The sequence below is a fragment of the Pelodiscus sinensis genome, chromosome 4, assembly GCF_052426305.1.
Source record: "Pelodiscus sinensis isolate ZL-2025 chromosome 4, ASM5242630v1, whole genome shotgun sequence".
Lineage (NCBI taxonomy): Eukaryota > Metazoa > Chordata > Testudines > Trionychidae > Pelodiscus > Pelodiscus sinensis.
The window spans coordinates 1,927,024-1,950,186 of record NC_143055.1 but is presented as its reverse complement, the minus strand read 5'-3'; the positions used below and the strand labels follow the sequence as shown (position 1 = coordinate 1,950,186).

At 67.9% G+C, this 23,163-nt stretch overlaps 1 protein-coding gene across 3 annotated transcripts in view; it reads left to right on the top strand.

Annotated features, from left to right (window-relative positions):
• The first annotated feature begins 1,511 nt into the window (after positions 1-1,511).
• Positions 1,512-23,163, top strand: part of EBF4 (EBF transcription factor 4) — a 66,333-nt gene continuing 44,681 nt past the window's right edge. Inside the window, exons 1-4 of one of the 3 annotated variants that reach the window (XM_089777705.1) lie at positions 1,512-1,761; positions 2,185-2,300; positions 21,667-21,823; positions 22,176-22,239. In XM_089777705.1, coding sequence (XP_089633831.1) covers positions 1,528-1,761; positions 2,185-2,300; positions 21,667-21,823; positions 22,176-22,239 — 571 coding nt within the window. In that variant the 5' untranslated portion in view covers positions 1,512-1,527. Of the gene's footprint in view, positions 1,762-2,184; positions 2,301-20,247; positions 20,267-21,666; positions 21,824-22,175; positions 22,240-23,163 lie in introns of those variants that run through there. The other 2 variants (XM_089777704.1, XM_089777706.1) reach the window with 2 other exon arrangements.

Below are 23,163 nucleotides of genomic sequence, written 5' to 3'. Positions count from 1 at the left end.
TGGGCCCCTGGCAGATTGGGAAGCCTGGCGCATTTCGGGGGGCCGGCCAGGGGTCCCTGGCGGATTTCAGGGCAGTCTGGGCGGATGGAGGGGCCCTGGCGGATTGGGGGTCTGGCGCATTTCGGGGGGCCGGCCGGGGGTCCCGCCAACCGGGCGGATGGGGGGGGCCTGGCGGATTGGGGGTCCCTGGCGGATTTCGGGGGCAGTCTGGGCGGATGGGGGGCCCTGGCGGATTGGGGGTCTGGCGCATTTCGGGGGGCCGGCCGGGGGTCCCATAATCTGGCGGATTGGGGGTCCCTGGCGGATGGGGGGCCCTGGCAGATTGGGGGTCCCTGGCGGATGGGGGTCCCTGGCGGATTTCGGGGGCAGTCTGGGCGGATGGGGGGGCCCTGGCGGATTGGGGGTCCCTGGCGGATTTCGGGGGCAGTCTGGGCGGATGGGGGGTCCCTGGCGGATTGGGGGTCCCTGGCGGATTTCGGGGGCAGTCTGGGCGGATGGGGGGGCCCTGGCGGATTGGGGGTCCCTGGCGGATTTCGGGGGCAGTCTGCGCGGATTGGGGGACCCTGGCGGATTTCGGGGGCAGTCTGGGCGGATGGGGGGTCCTGGCGGATTGGGGGTCCCTGGCGGATTTCGGGGGCAGTCTGGGCGGATGGGGGGGCCCTGGCGGATTGGGGGTCCCTGGCGGATTTCGGGGGCAGTCTGGGCGGATGGGGGGTCCTGGCGGATTGGTGGTCCCTGGCGGATTTCGGGGGCAGTCTGGGCGGATGGGGGGTCCCTGGCGGATTGGGGGTCCCTGGCGGATTTCGGGGGCAGTCTGGGCGGATTGGGGCCCTGGCACATTTCGGGGGGCCGGCCGGGGGTCCCATAATCTGGCGGATTGGGGGGCCCTGGCGGATTGGGGGTCCCTGGCGGATTTCGGGGGCAGTCTGGGCGGATGGGGGGTCTGGCGCATTTCGGGGGGCCGGCCGGGGGTCCCATAATCTGGCGGATTTCGGGGGCAGTCTGGGCGGATGGGGGGTCCCTGGTGGATTGGGGGTCCCTGGCGGATTTCGGGGGCAGTCTGGGCGGATGGGGGGTCCCTGGTGGATTGGGGGTCCCTGGCGGATTTCGGGGGCAGTCTGGGCGGATTGGGGCCCTGGCACATTTCGGGGGGCCGGCCGGGGGTCCCATAATCTGGCGGATTGGGGGGCCCTGGCGGATTGGGGGTCCCTGGCGGATTTCGGGGGCAGTCTGGGCGGATGGGGGGTCTGGCGCATTTCGGGGGGCCGGCCGGGGGTCCCATAATCTGGCGGATTTCGGGGGCAGTCTGGGCGGATTGGGGGGGCAGTCTGGGCGGATTGGGGGTCTGGCGCATTTCGGGGGTCCCGCCGCCGGGCGGATTGCAGGGCGGAAGCCGGGGGCTGCCCCTGCCCGGCGCTGCCCCTCGCCCCCCGCCGGCGGCTCGGGGAGGGGCCGCTCCTCCCCGGAATGATGTCAGCCGGCCCGGCTCCGGCCCCCGCTCGCCCTCCCCGGGGAGGAGGCGGCGGCATGGCCCGGGTCGGCCAGGCCGGCGGGGGACGGGGCCGCCCGGGGGCGCAGAGCGGCGGGGCCCCGGGGGCCGGGCCGGCGGCGGGGCGGCGGCTGCTGCTGCTGGTGCTGCTGCCCGGCGAGCGGCGGCGCCGCAGCGGCAGGAGGCGGCGGGGAGGCGGCCGGACCAGCGCCCCGGGGCCCCGGCTCCTGCTGCTGCTGCCGAGCGCCGAGCCCCCCGCCCCCGCCTGGATGGTAACCGGCCCCGGCCCCGCGCCGCCCCCGCGCCGCCCCCTCCCCCCCCGCGGCGGGTGATTTGCACTTGGCTCCTGCTTCTCTGCAACTTCTCTGGACCGCCCCCCCCGCGCCCCCCCCGCGCGAACACGCCGCCCAGATGCGCCCGCCCCGCCGGCTGGGACTGTCGGCCCCGGCACCTGATGGGCGGCGGAGGCGACCTGACCCTGGCCCGGGTGCAGAGCCCCGGGCGGCTTTGAGCGGGGCTCGGGGCCCGCGGCACCAGGCGGCCTGCGGCTTTGGGGACCCCCCCCCCCCGTTAAGTGGCCTTGGCTCCAAGTTTGGCAAAACAAACTTTGCAGGGCCAGTGGCTCAGTGGAGCCCGGGAGAAGACCCCCCCCCCCCCCTTCCTTTCCCAAGGCCGGTTTGATGTTCTCCATCCAGGAGGGGCTCCCCAGAGGAGGGCTGGCCATGAAGGAAGAGCCCTTGACCGGTGGGCTAACCGTGAGGTCCTGGATGCAAGGCTCCGGGGTCCTAGACGCCAACACCGCGGCCCAGAGGTAAGGGACCAGCCCGCCCGGCCCGGCCCCCTCCCGGCAAAGCCGTCTGGCAAGTCACGGCGCGGAGGGCAGGAGCCACACCTCAGCTAACCCGTCTCCGGGCTGGGGATGCGGGGCCAGACGGGGCCAGCCTGGCCCTCAGCTTTGTGCCGGGTGTGGAGGAAAGTTCATTTTATTTTCCTTGGCCTCTTTATTGTCTGATGTGGTTGGGGAGGAAGCCCCCAAAGAAGTCGATACGCAGGCAGCCTGGAAGGAGAATTAACTTAGAGGAATTTTAGAGCCCATGTATTTTTGTTCCTAATTCATTTTCTCTCCCCCCCCCCCCCCAAGTTTGGGAGGTTTGCAATTGCCATCGCTGTGTCTGCCGGGCGATGCCAACCCGTGGAAACCTGCCCTGGTTCCGGCGAGAGAGACCTGCACTTTTGGGGGGCTCTTCGAGCCGCGTTCGCTGTCAGACCTCGCAGACACAGACGTGCTTTCAGCTGGGTCTCCGGGCAGAATCCTCCCAGTTTAGATTGGAAGCGACGAGGGGGATCCGTTACCGCTGGGGGGGTGGGTCACGGTTGCGTTTCCTTTCCCCGGCGGTTGGAAAGTGTTCTGAGATTTGCCCGTCTGGCTGGAGTGGCCCGGGCAGCCGGCTGCTCCGAAATGCAGGAACTGTTGTTCTTTTCCCCCGTCTCCTTCTTTGCCAAACACCCACCGTTGCGAAACTTTGGCTGAAAGTTGGTTTCTCAGTTCCTGGCGGGCGAGCGGGCTGGGCTGGGTTTGGTTCTTGTCATTGGTTACCTGGTTCCTGGGCCATGCCCGGCTGGTGGAGTTTGCTGGGGAAATTGAGAAGCGTGACGGGTCACTTGTCAGGTTTCTACTGCTCAGACGCCTCTTGTTGTGGTGTAGAAGGGTTGTGTGTCTGCAGCCGGCCCGGCGGCATCCCTGTTAGCTTGTTGCTGTGCCTTGCTGCCCAGAGCTACGTGACCCCCTGGGTCTGTGCGTGGAGGACACTGAGTTTTGCTTCTTCGATTTGCACGGGGGGTGTTATTGCTTGTTGAATGCTCCCAGCGCTTCGATTGCTGCGCTCCTGGAACGGCGACTGTAGCTCTGCTGCACCGAGGGGAACCGAGGTTACGGAATAATGTGCACGAGATACGATGGCGGGGGGGGCATCCTGCTGGATTTTCCCAGGAGCGGGAAAGGGGCCTGAGCAAAGTCCCCTCGCTAGGAGTTCTGTGAACACTCTAGGGAACGAGGCAGTGAACCGAACCGGCCCGGGGCTCCCTCCCTGCGACGTGTCGGCTTCGGGACTGGGGAGCTCGTCTCCAGCTGCCAAAAGGAACGGAAACCGCCAGGGCAGAATCGCGGGGGGTGGCAAAGAGCCACGCAGGTCTGGGCCGGGCTCTCCCCGGGCAGGGCTGCTCCGTTTGCTCCGGTTCCGAACTCTGCGCCCAGGCTGGTTTTAAGCTTCAGAAGCAAAGGGGCTGAGCAGACCTCGAGCTGTTATGTGTATTTGGGGCTGTAGGTGGCACTCCCCGGGGAGACTCTATTGAAACCCCGTCGTCCTAATGGTACAAAAGTCCCATCTGTCTAATGGTCTCGCTCTCCATCTATCCGCCTCATTCCATCCATCCGTCCAACCTTCCGTCCGTCTGTCCAACCGTCCATCCATCCGCCTCATTCCATCCATCCGTCCGTCCGTCCAACCTTCCGTCCGTCTGTCCAACCATCCATCCATCCGCCTCATTCCATCCATCCGTCCGTCCGTCCAACCTTCCGTCCGTCTGTCCAACCGTCCATCCATCCGTCCATCCATCCATCCAACCTTCCATCCATCCACCCACCTCATTCCATCTGTCCAACCGTCCATCCATCCGCCTCATTCCATCCATCCATCCGTCCGTCCAACCTTCCGTCCATCTGTCCAACCGTCCATCCATCCGCCTCATTCCATCCATCCATCCGTCCGTCCAACCTTCCGTCCGTCTGTCCAACCATCCATCCATCCGCCTCATTCCATCCATCCATCCGTCCGTCCAACCTTCCATCCGTCCGTCCGTCCGTCCAACCGTCCATCCATCCATCCGTCCAACCTTCCATCCATCCACCCATCCATCCTTCCATCCACCTCATTCCATCCATCCGTCCGTCCAACCTTCCGTCCGTCCAACCGTCCATCCATCCATCCTTCCATCCGTCCAACCTTCCATCCGTCCAACCTTCCTTCCGTCCATCCAACCGTCCATCCATCCATCCATCCATCCATCCATCCATCCGTCCAACCTTCCATCCGTCCGTCAGTCCGTCCAACCTTCCATCCGTCCATCCATCCATCCGTCCAACCTTCCGTCCGTCCGTCCAACCGTCCATCCATCCATCCGTCCGTCCGTCCGTCCAACCTTCCATCCATCCACCCATCCATCCTTCCATCCACCTCATTCCATCCATCCATCCGTCCGTCCAACCTTCCGTCCGTCCAACTGTCCATCCATCCATCCAACCTTCCATCCGTCCGTCCGTCCGTCCAACCGTCCATCCATCCGTCCGTCCAACCTTCCGTCCGTCCGTCCGTCCAACTGTCCATCCATCCATCCTTCCATCCATCCACCCATCCATCCTTCCATCCACCTCATTCCATCCATCCATCCGTCCGTCCAACCTTCCGTCCGTCCAACTGTCCATCCATCCGTCCAACCTTCCATCCATCCATCCAACCTTCCATCCATCCGTTCGTCCGTCCGTCCAACTGTCCATCCATCCGTCCAACCTTCCATCCATCCTTCCATCCACCTCATTCCATCCGTCCAACCTTCCTTCTGTCCGTCCGTCCAACCTTCCATCCGTCCATCCATCCGTCCGTCCAACCTTCCATCCGTCCGTCCGTCCAACCTTCCATCCATCCTTCCATCCACCTCATTCCATCCATCCAACCTTCCATCTACCCATCTCAATCCATCCATCCGTCCGTCCATCCACCCCTCTCATTCCATCCCTGAAGATCACACCACACAAAGCAGGGCAATTTAGCGGGACTCTGCCCCCTTGCTCCGTGGGGGTGAGCAGAAACTCCTGCGGCCCAGCCGCGGCGGTGGTGTCCGGGGCACGGAGGATACGGCAGAGCTGGCCTTTCGCGGTTGACCTGTGCTAGAGTCCAGGGCCTCGCAGGTGCCCTGCCTTGCCTCGGTGCTGCTGCCCTGCTCCCTGCAGGGCTAGGTCCCTCCCTCGCTCGGGCTGGGGAAGGCTGACCGACAGGAGCATCTTTGATGCCAGGCATCCCGGAGGGCGGGGGAATCCCTCCCTGCGCCGTCAGGCCTGGTGGCCGGGCTTGGCTACAGTCTGCCCGCACAGCCCCCGCGGGGGGCGTCCGAGCCTGGAATCGGCCCTGTCGCTCTCCTCCGGCACTTTGGGTCCCCAGCGCAGCTGCCCCTGCCAGGCCCTGCTGGGGGGGGGGGGGGGGTGGGATCCAGCCCTGGGAAGCTCAGGTTGAAACCCCCACGTGAAAGGGGTCGATTTATTCCCCCCCCCCCCCGCTCACACTCCTTGCGGTAACAGGCAGGACCGACCCACGTTCACAGGAAGCGGATGACTCCCGAGGGCCCCCCCTTTTCGGGGCTCCCGTGTCCCCTCACCCGACAAAGTTCACTCAGTGAAAGATCTCCCGCCCGGCCGTGTAACCGAACGCTCCCGCCGGGCCAGAGGGTCAGCGTGGGGAGGGTTCCTGCCGCGCAGAAGGCACGTGCCGGCGGATCAGCCCCGGTGTCCCAGTTCAGGCCCATGGCTAATAAGGCTGGCGGGCTGCGCAGGGGGGTGGGAGCTGGGGGAAAGGACCGGACCCCTTCCAGGGAGCCCCCCTTAACGGCGCTGCCCCTCTGGCTCCCCGGGCGTTCGTGCCCGCGGCTCCCTCCCCCGCTGTCGGCCGAGAAGCGCTTTGTGCGCCTGGCTAATTGCGCCCGATGGGGATTTTGTTCCCTGTACATCCGTCAACATCCGTCCCCAGGGCGCTTCCTTCCCCCGGAGCCCCAGGGCGGGCGAAGAGAATGTTTTACCAGGGCAACACGGCCACTCCCCAGAGCCAGATTTCCAGCCCCGAGGTGGGAGAGACGGGCTCCGTAACCCTTCGCCAGGAGGCGGGGCCTCGGCCTTTCCAGGGGCGCCCCGGGATCCCCGCCTGAGACGATGCACCCCACGGGGGGGGGGGGGGCAGCGGCTGTCTCTTGACGTCAGTGGCCTGGGCCGGGGTGCCGCCGTCGCATCAGTCCCCCCCAGACTGCCTGGGTCCCTGCGCAGCCGCCGTGGGGCCCGGGGGTGGGCACGGCGGTGCCAGGAAGGGCGGGGGGTGCCCGACTTTGTGGCAGCAGAAGAGCGGCCTGGCAGGCGGAGCGTTGTGAGCAGGGGGGCAGGGAGCAGCTCCCCAGAGCAAAGCACCTTGCAGCCCATTTGAGCCCTGGCACAGATCCTGGCAGGCTGGCCCCCCGGCGTGGCCGCTGCCTGCCCCGGGCAGCTGGGGGGCTGGCTGGGGGACTGGCTGGGGGGCTGGCTGGGGGGCTGGCTGGGGGACTGGCTGGGGGCTGGCTGGGGGACTGGCTGGGGGGCTGGCTGGGGGGCTGGATGGGGGACTGGCTGGGGGGCTGGCTGGGGGGCTGGCGCTCTGTTGTGCCAGGGGTCGCGCCCGGCGCTGCTCCCGTTACCCCTCCGCGGGGGTGGTTAAAAGCCCTTCGTGAGATCCCCGCGGGCCGACACAGGATGCTCCCCCCGCGGGCGCCCGGCGGGGCCGTGTGCAGAGCGAGGGGCCCGGGGCCCGGCTCACGGCGGAGGAGCCCTGGCAGTGGCTGGCTGGGATCCTGGTCCCTGGCGGGGCTGGGCGCGGAGGCCGGGGCTTTCCTGGAACAGGCCCTGGCTGCTCTCGCCTGCTAGGAAACACTCCCATTGCCTTTAATAATTCATGGCAGCCGGGCCGGCTCTCAGCCCTTCGCCTCCCTCTGCTCCTTTCCCGCCTGACCCCCGCCCGGCCTTGGGACTGGGGCTGGCAGGGGAGGCCGGGGGGGGCTGGCAGACGTGGCCGGCATGCCAGGAGGGAGCTGGCTGGGGGGGTGGCCGGGCAGGGGGCTGCCCCTGGTGGGGTGGGGGGGGCGTGTGAAAACACACATGTCGGGTTATGGGGCTCTGTGGCTTGGGGAAGGGGGGGTTGGACTCCGGGGTTCTGTTCCCGGTTTTACCATGGATTTGTTTTGGGACCGCCCCGAGCCACGCCCCTCTCCTTGCCTCAGTTTCCCTGTTGGTACGGGAATGTCACAGGTCCTGGGGCCCTGCGGAGACGGTCAGAGCAGGGCCAACTGCCCAGAACCAGGGCGACTCACAGCCCAAGCCGGGGGGTCCCCCACAAGGCACCAAACCAGCAACAACCACCTGACCAGCACCAAGCCTCCCAAGCAACCCCCCAAGACACCCCAGTGCTCCCTGGGCCCCCCCAGCCTCCTTACACAGGGGAGAGGTTCTAACCCATCCCCCACCTCCCCTCAGACACCCCAGTGCTCCCTGTGCACCCCCAGCCTCCTTACACAGGGGAGAGGTTATAACCCATCCCCCACCTCCCCTCAGACACCCCAGTGCTCCCTGTGCCCCCCAGCCCCCCCTCACACAGGGGAGAGGTTATAACCCATCCCCCACCTCCCCTCAGGCACCCCAGTGCTCCCTGTGCCCCCCAGCCCCCCCTCACACAGGGGAGAGGTTATAACCCATCCCCCACCTCCCCTCAGGCACCCCAGTGCTCCCTGTGCCCCCCAGCCCCCCTCACACAGGGGAGAGGTTATAACCCATCCCCCACCTCCCCTCAGACACCCCAGTGCTCCCTGTGCCCCCCAGTCCCCCTCACACAGGGGAGAGGTTATAACCCATCCCCCACCTCCCCTCAGGCACCCCAGTGCTCCCTGTGCCCCCCAGCCCCCCCTCACACAGGGGAGAGGTTATAACCCATCCCCCACCTCCCCTCAGACACCCCAGTGCTCCCTGTGCCCCCCCAGCCCCCCTTTCACACAGGGGAGAGGTTATAACCCATCCCCCACCTCCCCTCAGACACCCCAGTGTTCCCTGTGCCCCCCCCCAGCCCCACTTACACAGGGGAGAGGTTCTAACCCATCCCCCCAACTCCCAACAGGTTCTCCCAGTCCCAAAGGACCAATGTCTACCTCGCTGGGCCCGCCCTTTAGCATCAGACATGGAGAAGTTTGGAAGGAAGGAAGGTCGAGAGTGACGCTGTTAAGGGCATCGCCCTGCACATACCAATGCAAAGTTGCTGGTGCCGGCTTGTGGCACAGGTGGGCCCATGTGCTGCAGCGCAGCCTCTGTCCGGAGGGGTCCTCGGTTCCAGCAGAGCCCCTGCGGGCTTGTCGGAGAAGCACTGCTGGGCGCTGGACCGGCCCCCTCTCTCCACAGGCCGGCTGAGCTGCTGGTGTTTCCCAGGGTCTGTCTACACTACCACACTACTTCAAACTAGGGTGGTTAATGTAGGCAACCGAAGTTGCAAACGAAGCCCGGGATTTAAATTTCCCAGGCTTCATTTGCATCTTGCCGGGTGTGACGTAGTGGGGGTACTTGCTGGGCTGTGGTGACCCCTGCTGTCTGGAGCAAGACCCAGCAGGGAAAACCTGGCTAGGCAGAGGTAAGGCCAAACTGGTTGAACCAGTGGCCAGACACCCCCCATGGAGAGGAACAAAGGAAGGTGGATGCTGCCCTGACTGCGGGGGCAGGGCTGGAGGGGAATTTAGTTAGACTGTGGAAGAGCATGGAGGAGAGCCTAGGGGAAGGGGCTGGAGTTTAGGGGCCCAGTCTCCCCCATCTCAAGGGGGCCTGAGGCATCCTAGCCCAGTTCCTGTAACCAGATTACATCTGTGCTGCGCTGTGCTGGAGGAGCAATAAACCACCCTCAATTCCACTGGCTGGTGCAGTCTGTTTGTGCCATTTCGGGGTGCAGGAGACGGGGAACCCCCAACGCGCCGTCACACTGGTGTCAGGAGCGGGATGCACTGCACCCCGTGGATGAAGCTTCCAGCGGCGAGCGACAAGGCGCAGTAGAAGCAAGAGCCCTGGAGCCAGGCGTGCTGGAGACAGAGCGAAGCGGTTCCTGGGAATCGTGGGGCGCTGCAGCACTAGACTGGTGAGTCTGCACCGAGGGGCCCAGCGGGCAGATGGCCTACGCCCGACTCTTGAAGGCAGAGCTGGTGGGGCTGTGCAGAGAGAGGGGCTTGCCTGTGCAGAAAGCAACCAAGGCCCAGCTGATTGCTCAGCTAGAAGAGAATGACCAGCCACAGGGCCAGGATCTTGTCCCCAGGGGAAGCAGCCAGACCCCCCCTGAGAGTGTGTCAGGCTCAGAGAGGGGGAGGAGCGCTGGAACCCACAGGAGAGATGAGACAGCTTCCCCCAGGAGGCCTGCAAGCTGCAGCCCATCTAGGGCAGGGGCCAGCCAAGCAGAGCTGCGGCGGCTGGAGATCCAGCTGCGGATCAAGGAATTGGAAGTAGAGGACCGAGAGAGGGACCGCCAGGACCGAGAGAAGGACCGCCAGGACCGAGAGGAGGAGCGCCAAGATCGAGAGAGGCAGCGGCAGCATGAGCTGGCCATGGCAGAGCGGAGAACCGGCGGGGCACCGGCTGCGCCAAGTGCGGATGGGCCCCAGGGTCCCAGGACTGCCAGATGCTTGGAGAGGCCCGTGGTGGCCCAATTGAAGGACATGGGTGACATAGACGGGTTCCTCAGTGCCTTTGAGAGGGCCTGTGGACTGCAACGGGTTCCCCCAGCTGACTGGCTGCAGGAGCTCATCCCCGCACTGAGCCAGGAGGCGGCCGGAGTGCTCAGTCAGCTGGAGGACCTACAGCCAGGGGATTACAACCGAGTCAAGGAGGCCCTGCTGCACAAGTTCGGGCTGACCCCCGAGATGTACAGGAAGAAGTTCCGGGGGGTACAGAAAGGGCCACGGGAGACCTATGTGGATCTGGCCTCCCGCCTGGCGCAATACTGCCGCAAGTGGGTGTCTGGAGTCGGAGCCCAGACCGCAGAGGAGCTGCTCAAGCCGGTCATGATGGAGCAGTTCTATGAAGCGTGCCCACCCAAACTGAGGCTGTGGCTCAAGGACCGGAGACCAGAGAACCCCCAGGAGGCCGGGAGACTGGCGGATGAGTTCACGGAGAGCCGGTCCGGGTGTGAACGGGAGTCCCGGAGAGAAAGGGAACCGCGCAGAGACCGGATCTCGGCTGAGCGACGGAGGGAGTCAACTACGGGGCGAGACCAAGGAACAGGTCGTCTGCGCCCCAGAGAACCAGCCAGGGCCTGGACAGAGACAGCCCAAAGCCTAACTTGCCAGCGCTGTGGGCAAAAAGGCCACAAGAGGGCTCAGTGCACCAGGTCCCGGGACCGGGGACTTTCCAGGGTTAACTGGCTGGGGCGGGAGGAAGGGCAGGCTGCCCCAGAGGCAGGGGCTGGCAGGCAAACCTCAGCTCAGAGAGAGGGGAAGGATGCTCAGTGCACCTCCCCTGGGAGGTCTGATTCTCAGGAGGCGGATTTCTCCGTGTACCGGGTGGGGGCAGGACGGCCCCTGCGGAGCGAGTGCCTCATACCCCTGGAGGTGGATGGTAGGAAGGTGACGGGCTTCTGGGACACGGGGGCGGAGGTGACTCTGGCCCGATCCGACATAGTGGCCCAGGAGCGGATACTACCCCACGCGCAGCTGACCCTGAAGGGCATAGACGGGTCCCCGTTTAAGGTGCCTGTAGCCAGGGTGCATCTGAAATGGGGGGCCAAGGAGGGCCTCAAGGAAGTGGGGGTGCACCCGCACTTGCCCACCGAGGTGCTGATGGGGAATGACCTAGAGGAGTGGCCCCATGGATCCCAGCGGGCTCTAGTCCCTACCCGGAGCCAGAGCCAGCGGGGGGCCGACAACGTGGGTCCAGGGAAGGACTCCTGGCAGCGTCCTCAGGGTCCCATCCCAGTGGACACGGGGTCCAGCCAGGCTGGGACTCCGGACCTAGGCAGAGGTGGGGGACAGGTCCCGATCCCTGCCTCAGCAGCTGAATTCCAGGCTGAGGTGCAGGCAGACCCCTCCTTGCAGAGGCTGAGGGACCAGGCTGGCCTCCATGCAGCTCAGCCCCGGGGGAGAGGTGGCCAGGAGAGATTCCTGCGGGAGCGTGGGCTCCTGTTCCGTGAGTGGCTCCCCCCCAGGAAGGCGAGGGCATGGGGTGTCCAGCGGCAGCTGGTCGTCCCCCGAAAGTATCGCCTCAAGCTGCTGTATTTGGCCCACGATGTCCCCGTTGGGGGCCACCGGGGGATCCGGAGCACCCGGCTGAAGCTGCTCCAGCACTTCTATTGGCCGGGAATCTTTACAGCCGTGCAGCGGTACTGCCGGTCCTGTGACTCCTGCCAGAGGGGCGGGAAGGCCCAAGACAGGAGGAAAGCGGCTTGGGGGTCTCTACCCCAGATAGACCCTCTGGGCTTGCTGAGAGAGTTATGGGAGGGGAAGACCTCCCTGGATGGAGCTTCGGGGGTGGAAGCCGCCCTGGCTGTCCAGAGAAGGCTCGCTGGGCTCATGGCCCCGGCCCGAGAAACCCTGGCCAGAGATCAAGGCCAGCGGAAGGGTGGGTGTGACCCCCGAGGACAGGCCTGCGCCAGTCGCCCTGGAGCGGGGCGGCGAGTGGACAGAGGGAAGCCAGCTCATGTGGGGCCTCGCCACGGCCGGCCTGAGTCAAGGGGAGCACCCATGTCCCCGGGGCGGGTTCCCACGCAGAGGACCCGAACTTCCCTAGGTCACGAGCGGAGTGACCCTGCTCAGTTCGCTCTCGGAGGGGGGAGAACTGTGACGTAGTGGGGGTACTTGCTGGGCTGTGGTGACCCCTGCTGTCTGGAGCAAGACCCAGCAGGGAAAGCCTGGCTAGGCAGAGATAAGGCCAAACTGGTTGAACCAGTGGCCAGACACCCCCCATGGAGAGGAACAAAGGAAGGTGGATGCTGCCCTGACTGCGGGGGCAGGGCTGGAGGGGAATTTAGTTAGACTGTGGAAGAGCATGGAGGAGAGCCTAGGGGAAGGGGCTGGAGTTTAGGGGCCCAGTCTCCCCCATCTCAAGGGGGCCTGAGGCATCCTAGCCCAGTTCCTGTAACCAGATTACATCTGTGCTGCGCTGTGCTGGAGGAGCAATAAACCACCCTCAATTCCACTGGCTGGTGCAGTCTGTTTGTGCCATTTCGGGGTGCAGGAGACGGGGAACCCCCAACGCGCCGTCACACCGGGCGCCGCCATTTTTAAATCCCCGCCAGTTCGGACTCCCTGCCCGCGGCCACACGCCACACGGAGTAGGTAGTTCGGGTTAGGCTTTCTAATTTGAACTACCAGTACACCTCGTTCCAAGAGGAGTAACGGTAGTTCAGAATAGGAAGCCTAATCCGAACTACCTACCCTGTGCTGCATGTAGCCGCGGGCACGGAGTCCGAACTAGCGGGGATTTAAAAATGGCGGCGCCCGGCAAGATGCAAATGAAGCCTGGGATATTTAAATCCCGGGCTTCGTTTGCAACTTCGGTTGCCTACATTAACCACCCTAGTTCGAAGTAGTGTGGTAGTGTAGACAGACCCCCAGAGGCAAACGTATGAAACAGACGTAAAGAGCCAGCGCTCCCCGTGCGGCTCCCCGTGCGCTAGTCCACTGGCTTCCACATCCTCCCCGCTCGGCCCCCACTGGGGCTCTTGTACGTTTCGAAGGAGGATGTGGAACTCCGCGTGCGGCCTGGGGGCAGCGGGGAGTCCGGGGGCAGCGGGAGTCCGGGGGCAGCGGGAGTCCGGGGACGGCGGAGGTTTGGGGGCGGCGGGGAATCCGGGGGCAGTGGGAGTCCAGGGGCAGCGGGGAGTCCGGGGACGGCGGAGGTTTGGGGGCAGCGGGGAGTCCGGGGGCAGTGGGAGTCCAGGGGCAGCGGGGAGTCCGGGGCAGCGGGAGTCCGGGGATGGCGGGAGTCCAGGGCAGCGGGGAGTCCGGGGCAGCGGGGAGTCCGGGGGCAGCGGGAGTCCGGGGGCAGCGGGGAGTCCGGGGGCAGCGGGGAGTCCGGGGGCAGCGGGAGTCCAGGGGCAGCGGGAGTCCGGGGACGGCAGGAGTCTAGGGGTGGCAGGAGTCCGGGGACGGCGGGAGTCCAGGGCAGCGGGGAGTCCAGGGCAGGGGAAGTCCGGGGACGGCGGGAGTCCAGGGTCAGTGGGAGTCCGGGGACGGCGGGAGTCCGGGGCAGCGGGAGTCCGGGGACGGCGGGAGTCTAGGGGTGGCAGGAGTTTGGGGACGGCGGGAGTCCAGGGCAGCGGGGAGTCCAGGGCAGGGGAAGTCCGGGGACGGCGGGAGTCCAGGGCAGCGGGGAGTCCGGGGACGGCGGGAGTCCAGGGCAGCGGGAGTCCGGGGACGGCGGGAGTCCAGGGCAGCGGGGAGTCCGGGGACGGCGGGAGTCCAGGGCAGCGGGGAGTCCGGGGACGGCGGGAGTCCAGGGCAGCGGGGAGTCCGGGGACGGCGGGAGTCCGGGGCAGCGGGAGTCCGGGGACGGCGGGAGTCCAGGGCAGCGGGAGTCCGGGGACGGCGGGAGTCCGGGGCAGCGGGAGTCCGGGGACGGTGGGAGTCCAGGGCAGCGGGGAGTCCAGGGCAGGGGAAGTCCGGGGACGGCGGGAGTCCAGGGTCAGTGGGAGTCCGGAGACGGCGGGAGTCCGGGGCAGCGGGAGTCCGGGGACGGCGGGAGTCTAGGGGTGGCAGGAGTTTGGGGACGGCGGGAGTCCAGGGCAGCGGGGAGTCCAGGGCAGGGGAAGTCCGGGGACGGCGGGAGTCCAGGGCAGCGGGGAGTCCGGGGACGGCGGGAGTCCAGGGCAGCGGGAGTCCGGGGACGGCGGGAGTCCAGGGCAGCGGGGAGTCCGGGGACGGCGGGAGTCCGGGGCAGCGGGAGTCCGGGGACGGCGGGAGTCCAGGGCAGCGGGAGTCCGGGGACGGCGGGAGTCCGGGGCAGCGGGAGTCCGGGGACGGCGGGAGTCCAGGGCAGCGGGGAGTCCAGGGCAGGGGAAGTCCGGGGACGGCGGGAGTCCAGGGTCAGTGGGAGTCCGGAGACGGCGGGAGTCCGGGGCAGCGGGAGTCCGGGGACGGCGGGAGTCCAGGGCAGCGGGGAGTCCGGGGACGGCGGGAGTCCAGGGCAGCGGGAGTCCGGGGACGGCAGGAGTCCGGGGCAGCGGGAGTCCGGGGACGGCGGGAGTCCAGGGCAGCGGGAGTCCGGGGACGGCGGGAGTCCAGGGCAGCGGGAGTCCGGGGACGGCGGGAGTCCAGGGCAGCGGGACTCCGGGGACGGAGGGAGTCCAGGGCAGCGGGAGTCCGGGGACGGCGGGAGTCCAGGGCAGCGGGAGTCCGGGGACGGCGGGAGTCCAGGGCAGCGGGAGTCCGGGGACGGCAGGAGTCCAGGGCAGCGGGGAGTCCGGGGGCAGGGGGAGTCCCGCTGACTCTGGGCTGCACGCCGGTGCCTGCGCTGAAATGCCCAAGAGCCCCCAGTGGGGGTCAGCAGGCGACTCGCAGTTCCCCGCTGACCCCGGCTCCATGCTACACTGCATGCTTCTAGGAGCCTGGGATCAGCTGGGGAGTCCCCGCGGGCCCTGGCTCCATGGCAGCTGCCCCTTTGAAATGCGCAGAGGTGACATTGGAAAGGGGCAGCTGCCGCACCGCTGATCCGCGGAGCCGTAGTGCAGCCGCCGCCTTGGAGTTTCAAAGTGGCAGCACCACTGAGCGGCACTGCCACTTCGAAGTGGAAATATCGGGGGAATATCGACGAGTCAAAAGACTGTCCCATGAGCAAACGGCTGTGGGATCGTCGACCAGCTTTAACATCCCTAGTGCAGACGCGCTGTGATCCGGGCCGGCCCAGGGTCACCAGCGAGGGCACCTCAACCTCGGGGTGTTCGCGTGTCCCTGAGGCTGTGTCTAACCCTAAACCTGACCTCAAAAGAAGTGACGGTACCCCGCGCTCCCACCCCTCAGCCCTGCCCCCCACAGCCCTGGGACCCCCCGCGCTCCCACCCCACAGCCCTGCCCCCCACAGCCCTGGGACCCCCCTCGCTCCCACCCCACAGCCTCCGCCCCCCACAGCCCTGGGACCCCCCCCTCGCTCCCACCCCGCAGCCCTGCCCCCCACAGCCCTGGGACCCCCCGCGCTCCCACCCCACAGCCCTGCCCCCCACAGCCCTGGGACCCCCCGCGCTCCCACCCCACAGCCCCCGCCCCCCACAGCCCTGGGACCCCCCTCGCTCCCACCCCACAGCCTCCGCCCCCCACAGCCCTGGGACCCCCTTGCTCCCACCCCACAGCCCCCGCCCCCCACAGCCCTGGGACCCCCTCGCTCCTGCCCTGCAGCCCCCGCCCCCCACAGCCCTGGGACCCCCCGCGCTCCCACCCCACAGCCCCTGCCCCCCACAGCCCTGGGACCCCCCTCGCTCCCACCCCACAGCCCCCACCCCCCACAGCCCTGGGACCCCCTCGCTCCTGCCCTGCAGTCCCCTGGATTTCTGCAGTGAGCAGTGCTTTTCTGACAGGTCTAAGCCAGCTGATTGGTTTCTATGGTGACCTGCCCCAGGCCTGGCCGGCTGGGCTCTGTCCTTGGGGCTGGCCCGGCCCTTTGCAGCAGGGCCGAGAGGTGGCGCCGTGTTCCTGGCTGCGCCCGCCTGCTCTGAAATATCCCCAGAGACGGGGATTCCACAACCCCCCGGGCAATTGATCCCTGTTTCACCCCCCGACAGGCAGGAACTTTTCCCTAATGTCCAACCTAAACCTCCCTGGCTGCAGTCTAAGCCCCTTGCTGCCTGTCCTGTCCTCAGAGGCCGAGGGGAACAATTTTTCTCCTTGCCCCGTGTTACTTGTTACTCCTTGTAGGTACTTGAAAGCTGCTGCCCTCTCCGGCGTCTCTTTTCTAAACAAGCCCAGTTCTTTCAGCCGCCCTTCGTAGCTCCTGTTCTCTGGACCGTTCATCATCCTTGTTGCTCTTCTCTGGACCCTCCAGTTTCTCCACATCTTTCCTGAAATGCGGAGCCCAGAACTGGACACGAGACTCCTCGGGTCTGTCCACACTGCCAGCCTAGTTCGAACTAGGGAGGCTAATGTCGGCATTCGAAGTTGCAAACGAAGCCCAGGATTTAAATATCCCAGGCTTCGTTTGCATCTTGCCGGGCACCGCCATTTTTAAATCCCCAGTCGTGCGGACTCCGTGCCCGCGGCTACACGCCGCACGGAGTAGGTAGTTCGAATTAGGCTCTCTAATTTGAACTACCCTTACTCCTCGAGAGCGGCAGTGTAGACATACCCCTCCTGAGGCCTAACCAGCGCAGAGCAGAGCGGAAGAATGACTCCTCGTGTCTGGCTCACCGCACTGCTGGTAATGCAGCTCAGAAGCACGTTTGCTTTCTTTGCAACAGCGTCACACGGCTGACTCATGTTCAGCTTGTGGTCCACTATCACCCCTAGATCCCTTTCTGCCGGACTGTCCTCCTTCCTAGACAGTCGCTTCCCGTTCTGTGTGCCTAAGCGGAGCACTTTGCATTTGTCCTTATTCAACTTCATCCTGTTTCCCTCAGACCATTTCTCCAGTTTGGCCAGATCCTTTTGAATTCTGACCCGTCCTCCAGAGCAGTCGCAACCCCTCCCAGCTTGGGATCATCTGCAAACTTACTAAGCCTCCTCTCTATGCCGATATCTAAATCGTTGATGAAGATATTGAACAGAGCCGGTCCCTAACCAGACCCCTGTGGAACCCCCTTGGTATGTCCTACCAGCACCTGGGAACCGTTAATAACGACTCTCTGAGAACGGTTCTCCAGCCTGTCATGCACCCACTTTATGGGAGCTCCGTCTAGCTTGTGTTTCCCTAGTTTATTCATAAGAAGGTTGTGCAAGAGCGTGTCAAATGCCCCACGTAAGGCTAGGTATCCCACGCCCACCGCTTCCGCAAGACGTGTTCTCCTAGGATGTATTTAGTTCTTTGGCATCCTCCTCTGAGCTGCTGTGCACTGCAGGCCTAGATCCAGGGTCGGATCCTGTCCTGGGCCAGTGGGGAGCGTGGCAGTCGCGCCGGAGGTACCAGAGAACGGCGTTCACCTGCTGGCAAGTGGGCGTGTGGGATCGCTGCACTGCGGCGCCCTGGCCGGCCTGTTTGGCTTGGCCGTGTGCCTGGAGGGTTCGTGACACGACCTAGTCTCTGAATAGGGCTCATCTCTCCTTCCTGGAGTCTCCATCCCGGGGTGGGGGGTTGGCAGCCCCGGGCAGAGCCAGGCGAGGGGGCGAATGCAGCAGCTGGTTTGGTCGTGAATCTTGCTGTGGGGTTTTGCTCACAGCTCCTGCCCCTGGAGGCAGGGCCCTGTCACAAAGCCAGTGTCCGGCTGTCCCCGGGCAGACAGCCCCAGCAGCCTGGCCCCAGCGCCATCTGTGGGCGTGCAAACCGGGGGGCCTGGAGTTTTGGTGCCCGACTTGGGCCGTTTGAATGCTGGCTCTTGTCGGCGCCCCCCCTTCCCCCACGGGGGGCCTGCCGCTGACCGGGAAGTAGCCAGAGACTTGCGCTGAGACCAGCCGGATCCCAGGGCTCTGCGATCGGCGAGCGGGCTCCGTTCCTTCCACACTCACCTCTCGCCCTCCCTTCCTCGGGCGAGCAAACCTGGAGGGTTTAGAAGCTAACGGACCGGCCCTGGGCGAGGTCTGCGTCGCGGGGGGGCTGGTCCTTTGGGACCGGGAGACCCGGCTGGGATGAGGAGGGTCCACGACCTCTCATCCGTACGAGCAGCGGGGCTGGCGGGGGGCTGGCGTGTCTGTGGGGATTGCTTGGGGGCTCCGTGGTCGCCGGCGCGGGGAGAGATGCGCCTCATGAGTTTGGCTCTGGCTGGTTTCTAAGCAATTCGCCCGGGACCAGCTGCCCTCAGAGCGCGGCTGCTGGCAGCGGCACAGTCGGCAGGATCCACCGGGCCGGGCGAGAGCTTGGGGCCAGGACCCCACGCTCTCCAGCCGCAGGCTGGGCACTGAGCGTCGAGCTGGCTACAGAGCCGCTGGGTGAGCGAGCGCCGGCAGGAGGGGCGGGGCCCCCGGGCCCTGGGAGGGCGTGTTCAGAAAAGGGGTCCCCGTCGGGAAGGCAGAACCGCGAGTCTTGCTCTTGGTCAGGGAGCAGCAGCCCGCACCCCGGCCCACGGGCGCCGCGGAAGGGCTCGGGAGGCGGGGGGCAGCAAACAAGCCAGCTTCTCTCTGCCCGACCTCTCTTGCCACTGGCACCCATCAGGGGCGCGCGTCACCCGCAGCACACGTGGCTCACCGTGGCCCGTGGCCGGGCGGCCCGCTTCCGCCCACGCTGATGTGCCTAGTGGTGCGGCCAACGAGCCGGGCGCGTGCAGCGAGGGGCGGGCTGATCGCACCCAGCACTGACCCGCTGGCGCACGTTCTGGGTGCGCACGTTTGTCCCGGGCGCCCGGCGAGGCTCCCGCCATCTTGCGGCCCAGGGAGAGGAGGGAGGCCGCTCTTGTGGCCCACTCGCTGGCCCCGCTTGCCCAGTGCCGGCCTGGGCGCCGGGCGCCGGCTGCGGCTCTCAGCGTGGTTGAGCCTGGGCCGCCGAGCTGGGGAATGTGGGGAAGGCCGTGGGGCGTGCAGCGGGGCGTGCGTACCCAAGGGGGTGCGTAGGATGCTCCCGAGAGCGGCACAGGGACCTGGCTGCTCCCAGCCCGCGGCTCCTTCGCGTGCGGCCACAGAGCACGGAGGCTGCGCCGCGCTGGCCAGCAGGTCCTCCGGCACCCCGCGCCCCTGCGTCCCCCCAGCCAGGGGAGGGCGAGCGAGCACCGGTCTCGGCTTCCCAGCCCCGGGTCAGTGTACCCCTCCACGCTCCCCCCTCGCCCCAGGCCGGGCCCTGGGAGGGAGGAAAGGTGCAAACCTGGCACCTGCCCACTCACGGCATGATCGCCACCCGCCAATCACCAGCTGTCCGCAGACCCCTCCCCAGGCACCAGGGCCAGCCGCCCGCCCGGCTGCAGCCTCGTGGCAGGGGACTCTGCTCTCTGAGCTCACCGGCCGGGCCACACTCCTGCAGGACAGCTGCGGCAGGGGCTGGCCACCACCTCACCAGGATTCCCGCTAGGCTTTTCCCACCCGAGCGGGATGAATTTTGGTATGTACACCAAGGTGGGGGGGACCGTGCGAGCGGGAGGGGCCGTGCGAGAGGGAGGGGCCATGCGAGAGGGAGAGGCCGTGCGAGAGGGAGGGGCGTGCAAGAGGGAGAGGGCGTGCGAGAGGGAGGGGCGTGCAAGAGGGAGAGGGCGTGCGAGAGGGAGGGGCCGTGCGAGAGGGAGGGGCCGTGCGAGAGGGAGAGGGCGTGCGAGAGGGAGGGGCCGTGCGAGAGGGAGGGGCCGTGCGAGAGGGAGAGGCCGTGCGAGAGGGAGGGGCCGTGCAAGAGGGAGAGGGCGTGTGAGAGGGAGGGGCCGTGCGAGAGGGAGGGGCCGTGCGAGAGGGAGAGGGCGTGCGAGAGGGAGGGGCCGTGCGAGAGGGAGGGGTGTGCGAGAGGGAGAGGCCGTGCGAGAGGGCGAGGCCGTGCGAGAGGGAGGGGCCGTGCGAGAGGGCGAGGCCGTGCGAGAGGGAGGGGTGTGCGAGAGGGAGAGGCCGTGCGAGAGGGAGGGGTGTGCAAGAGGGAGAGGCCGTGCGAGAGGGAGGGGTGTGCAAGAGGGAGAGGCCGTGCGAGAGGGAGGGGTGTGCAAGAGGGAGAGGGCGTGCGACACGGAGGGGTCGGGACCAAGGAGTTGTGAGCGTGGGAGGGGCTTAGGGTTGGGGCAGAGGGTTGGTGTGACGTTGCGTCCTGTGTTCCCTCTGGCGTTGCGTTCCCTGGTCGCTTTGTTGTGTGTGTGTTTCTGCTGTCCTGCGCTGCTCTGGGCAGGCTGGGCACGACTCCCTGGGGAAGGATGTTCAGTCTCCCGTCCTGAGGCCCAGGTGAGGCAGGTAACACCTGGGGCCTGGAAGCAGGACAAAGCAGGAGGGGGGGCGGCCTGGGGGCTGGGAGCAGTGGGGAGGGGAGGGGGGGAGTTAGTTTCTGTGCTGGCTGGGGGAGAAGGGAGCCCAGCTGGCCTGGGGGGCCGGGGCAGGGGCCCAGAGCTGAGGCTCTGCCCCCCCCCGCCCCCCAGCTGGGCTGCACTGGCGGCTCCTGGCTCCTGGAACAAGTCTGGGCTACGCTGGGCCCCTGGGAACCAACAGCCCTTCTCTTCTACCTGCCGCCGGAGAGTCCCCTCTGGCTGTGGGTGGGGGTGTAGGGATGGGGGCGGGCAGGGCCTGAGGGGCAGCGCGGAGGGGGCCAGCCGGGGGCCGGGGGGCAGGGCCTGAGGGGCAGCGCAGAGGGGGCAGCCGGGGGTCGGGGGGCAGGGCCTGAGGGGCAGCGCAGAGGGGGGCAGCCGGGGGTCGGGGGGCAGGGCCTGAGGGGCAGCGCGGAGGGGGGCAGCCGGGGGTCGGGGGGCAGGGCCTGAGGGGCAGCGCAGAGGGGGCAGCCGGGGGTCGGGGGGCAGGGCCTGAGGGGCAGCGCAGAGGGGGCAGCCGGGGGTCGGGGGGCAGGGCCTGAGGGGCAGCGCGGAGGGGGGCAGCCGGGGGTCGGGGGGCAGGGCCTGAGGGGCAGCGCGGAGGGAGGCAGCCGGGGGTTGGGGGGCAGGGCCTGAGGGGCAGCGCAGAGGGGGCAGCCGGGGGTCGGGGGGCAGGGCCTGAGGGGCAGCTGGGGGTCGGGGGGCAGGGCCTGAGGGGCAGTGCGGAGGGGGGCAGCCGGGGGTCGGGGGGCAGGGCCTGAGGGGCAGCGCAGGGGGTGGGCAGCCGGGGGGGGCAGGGCCTGAGGGGCAGCGCGGGGGGGGCAGCCGGGGGTCGGGGGGCAGGGCCTGAGGGGCAGCGCAGAGGGGGCAGCCGGGGGCCGGGGGCAGGGCCTGAGGGGCAGCGCGGAGGGGGCAGCCGGGGGTCGGGGGGCAGGGCCTGAGGGGCAGCGCAGAGGGGGCAGCCGGGGGCCGGGAGCAGGGCCTGAGGGGCAGTGCGGAGGGGGGCAGCCGGGGGGGGCAGGGCCTGAGGGGCAGTGCGGAGGGGGGCAGCCGGGGGGGGCAGGGCCTGAGGGGCAGTGCGGAGGGGGGCAGCCGGGGGTCGGGGGGCAGGGCCTGAGGGGCAGCGCAGGAGGGGGCAGCCGGGGGGGGCAGGGCCTGAGGGGCAGCGCAGAGGGGGGCAGCCGGGGCTGGGGCGGCAGAGACCTGCGAGGGGCAGTGCAGGGCGGCCAGGGCAGGTGGGGGAGGTGGGCAGAGCCGGGGGGCACAGCCCGGCGGGGGTCCCGCGCTCTCCCGGCACTCAGAGCCCTGCGCTCCCCTTTGCAGCGGGGTGGGCCTGGCCCGCGCCCACTTCGAGAAGCAGCCGCCCTCCAACCTGCGGAAATCCAACTTCTTCCACTTCGTGCTGGCCATGTACGACCGGCAGGGGCAGCCCGTGGAGATCGAGCGCACCGCCTTCATCGACTTCGTGGAGAAGGACAGGGTGAGAGCCCGCCCCCGCTGTGTGCTCAGCCCCGCCCCTCCTGGGCCACGCCCCCCTCTGTGCCCGGCCACGCCCCTGCCTGGCTCCCATTGCATGGCTGGCCCCGCCCCCTCTCTGTGCTCAGCCCCGCCCCTCCTGGGCCACACCCCCTGCTTGGGTCCCACTGCATGGTTGGCCCCGCCCCTTCCCTGGGCCACACCCTTTCATTGGGTCCAGCCCCCTCCCTGCTTCCTGCCCTATGACCAGCCCCGCCCTGGCTTCCAGCTGGGGGGCAGCAAGGAGGGGGCACGGGGCAGCGGGGGGCTCGGGTCCCAGTGACCAGCCAACGCCCGACCTGCCATCTCCCCCCCAGGAGCAGAACGGTGAGAAAACCAACAACGGCATCCACTACCGCCTGCAGCTGCTGTACAGCAACGGTAAAGGGGGCCGGGGGCGGGGCTGCGGGACCAGGAGGTTTGGGGGCGCTGGGCCGGGGACCCCAGCACCGTGTGACCCAGTCCCCAGCCCAGCGCGCCCGGTGCCAGCTCCCCCCGTGTGTCCCGCGTCCAGCTGGGGCCGGACAGGCCCCCTGCCCCACATCCACCTGCCGAGCGGCACCTTCGCAGCAGCTCCTCTCCCCGGACTGTCGCCTGCAGCTGCAGGAGAAATAGCCTGGGCAGGTCCTGGAGCATGTGCACTTGCAGGTGGCAGAGGCTGTGGGGCGGCAGTGTGGGGCAGGAGCTGTGGGGTGACAGTGTGGGGTAGGGCAGGGCTGGCAGGGGCTGTGGGGTGACAGTGTGGGGCAAGGCTGCAGTGTGGGGCAAGGCAGGGCCGGCAGGGGGCACGGCTGGCAGTGTGGGGCAGGGCAGGGCTGTCAGGAGGCAGGGCCGGCAGTGTGGGGCGGGGCAGGGCTGTCAGGGGGCAGGGCCGGCAGTGTGGGGCAGGGCAGGGCTGTCAGGGGGCAGGGCCGGCAGTGTGGGGCAGGGCAGGGCGGTCAGGGGGCAGGGCCGGCAGTGGGGGGCGGGGCAGGGCTGTCAGGGGGCAGGGCAGGGCTGTCAGGGGGCAGGGCCGGCAGTGTGGGGCGGGGCAGGGCTGTCAGGGGGCAGGGCAGGGCTGTCAGGAGGCAGGGCCGGCAGTGTGGGGCAGGGCAGGGCTGTCAGGGGGCATGGCCGGCAGTGTGGGGCAGGGCAGGGCTGTCAGGGGGCAGGGCCGGCAGTGTGGGGCAGGGCAGGGCTGTCAGGGGGCAGGGCCGGCAGTGTGGGGCAGGGCAGGGCTGTCACGGGGCATGGCCGGCAGTGTGGGGCAGGGCAGGGCGGTCAGGGGGCAGGGCCGGCAGTGTGGGGCAGGGCGGTCAGGGGGCA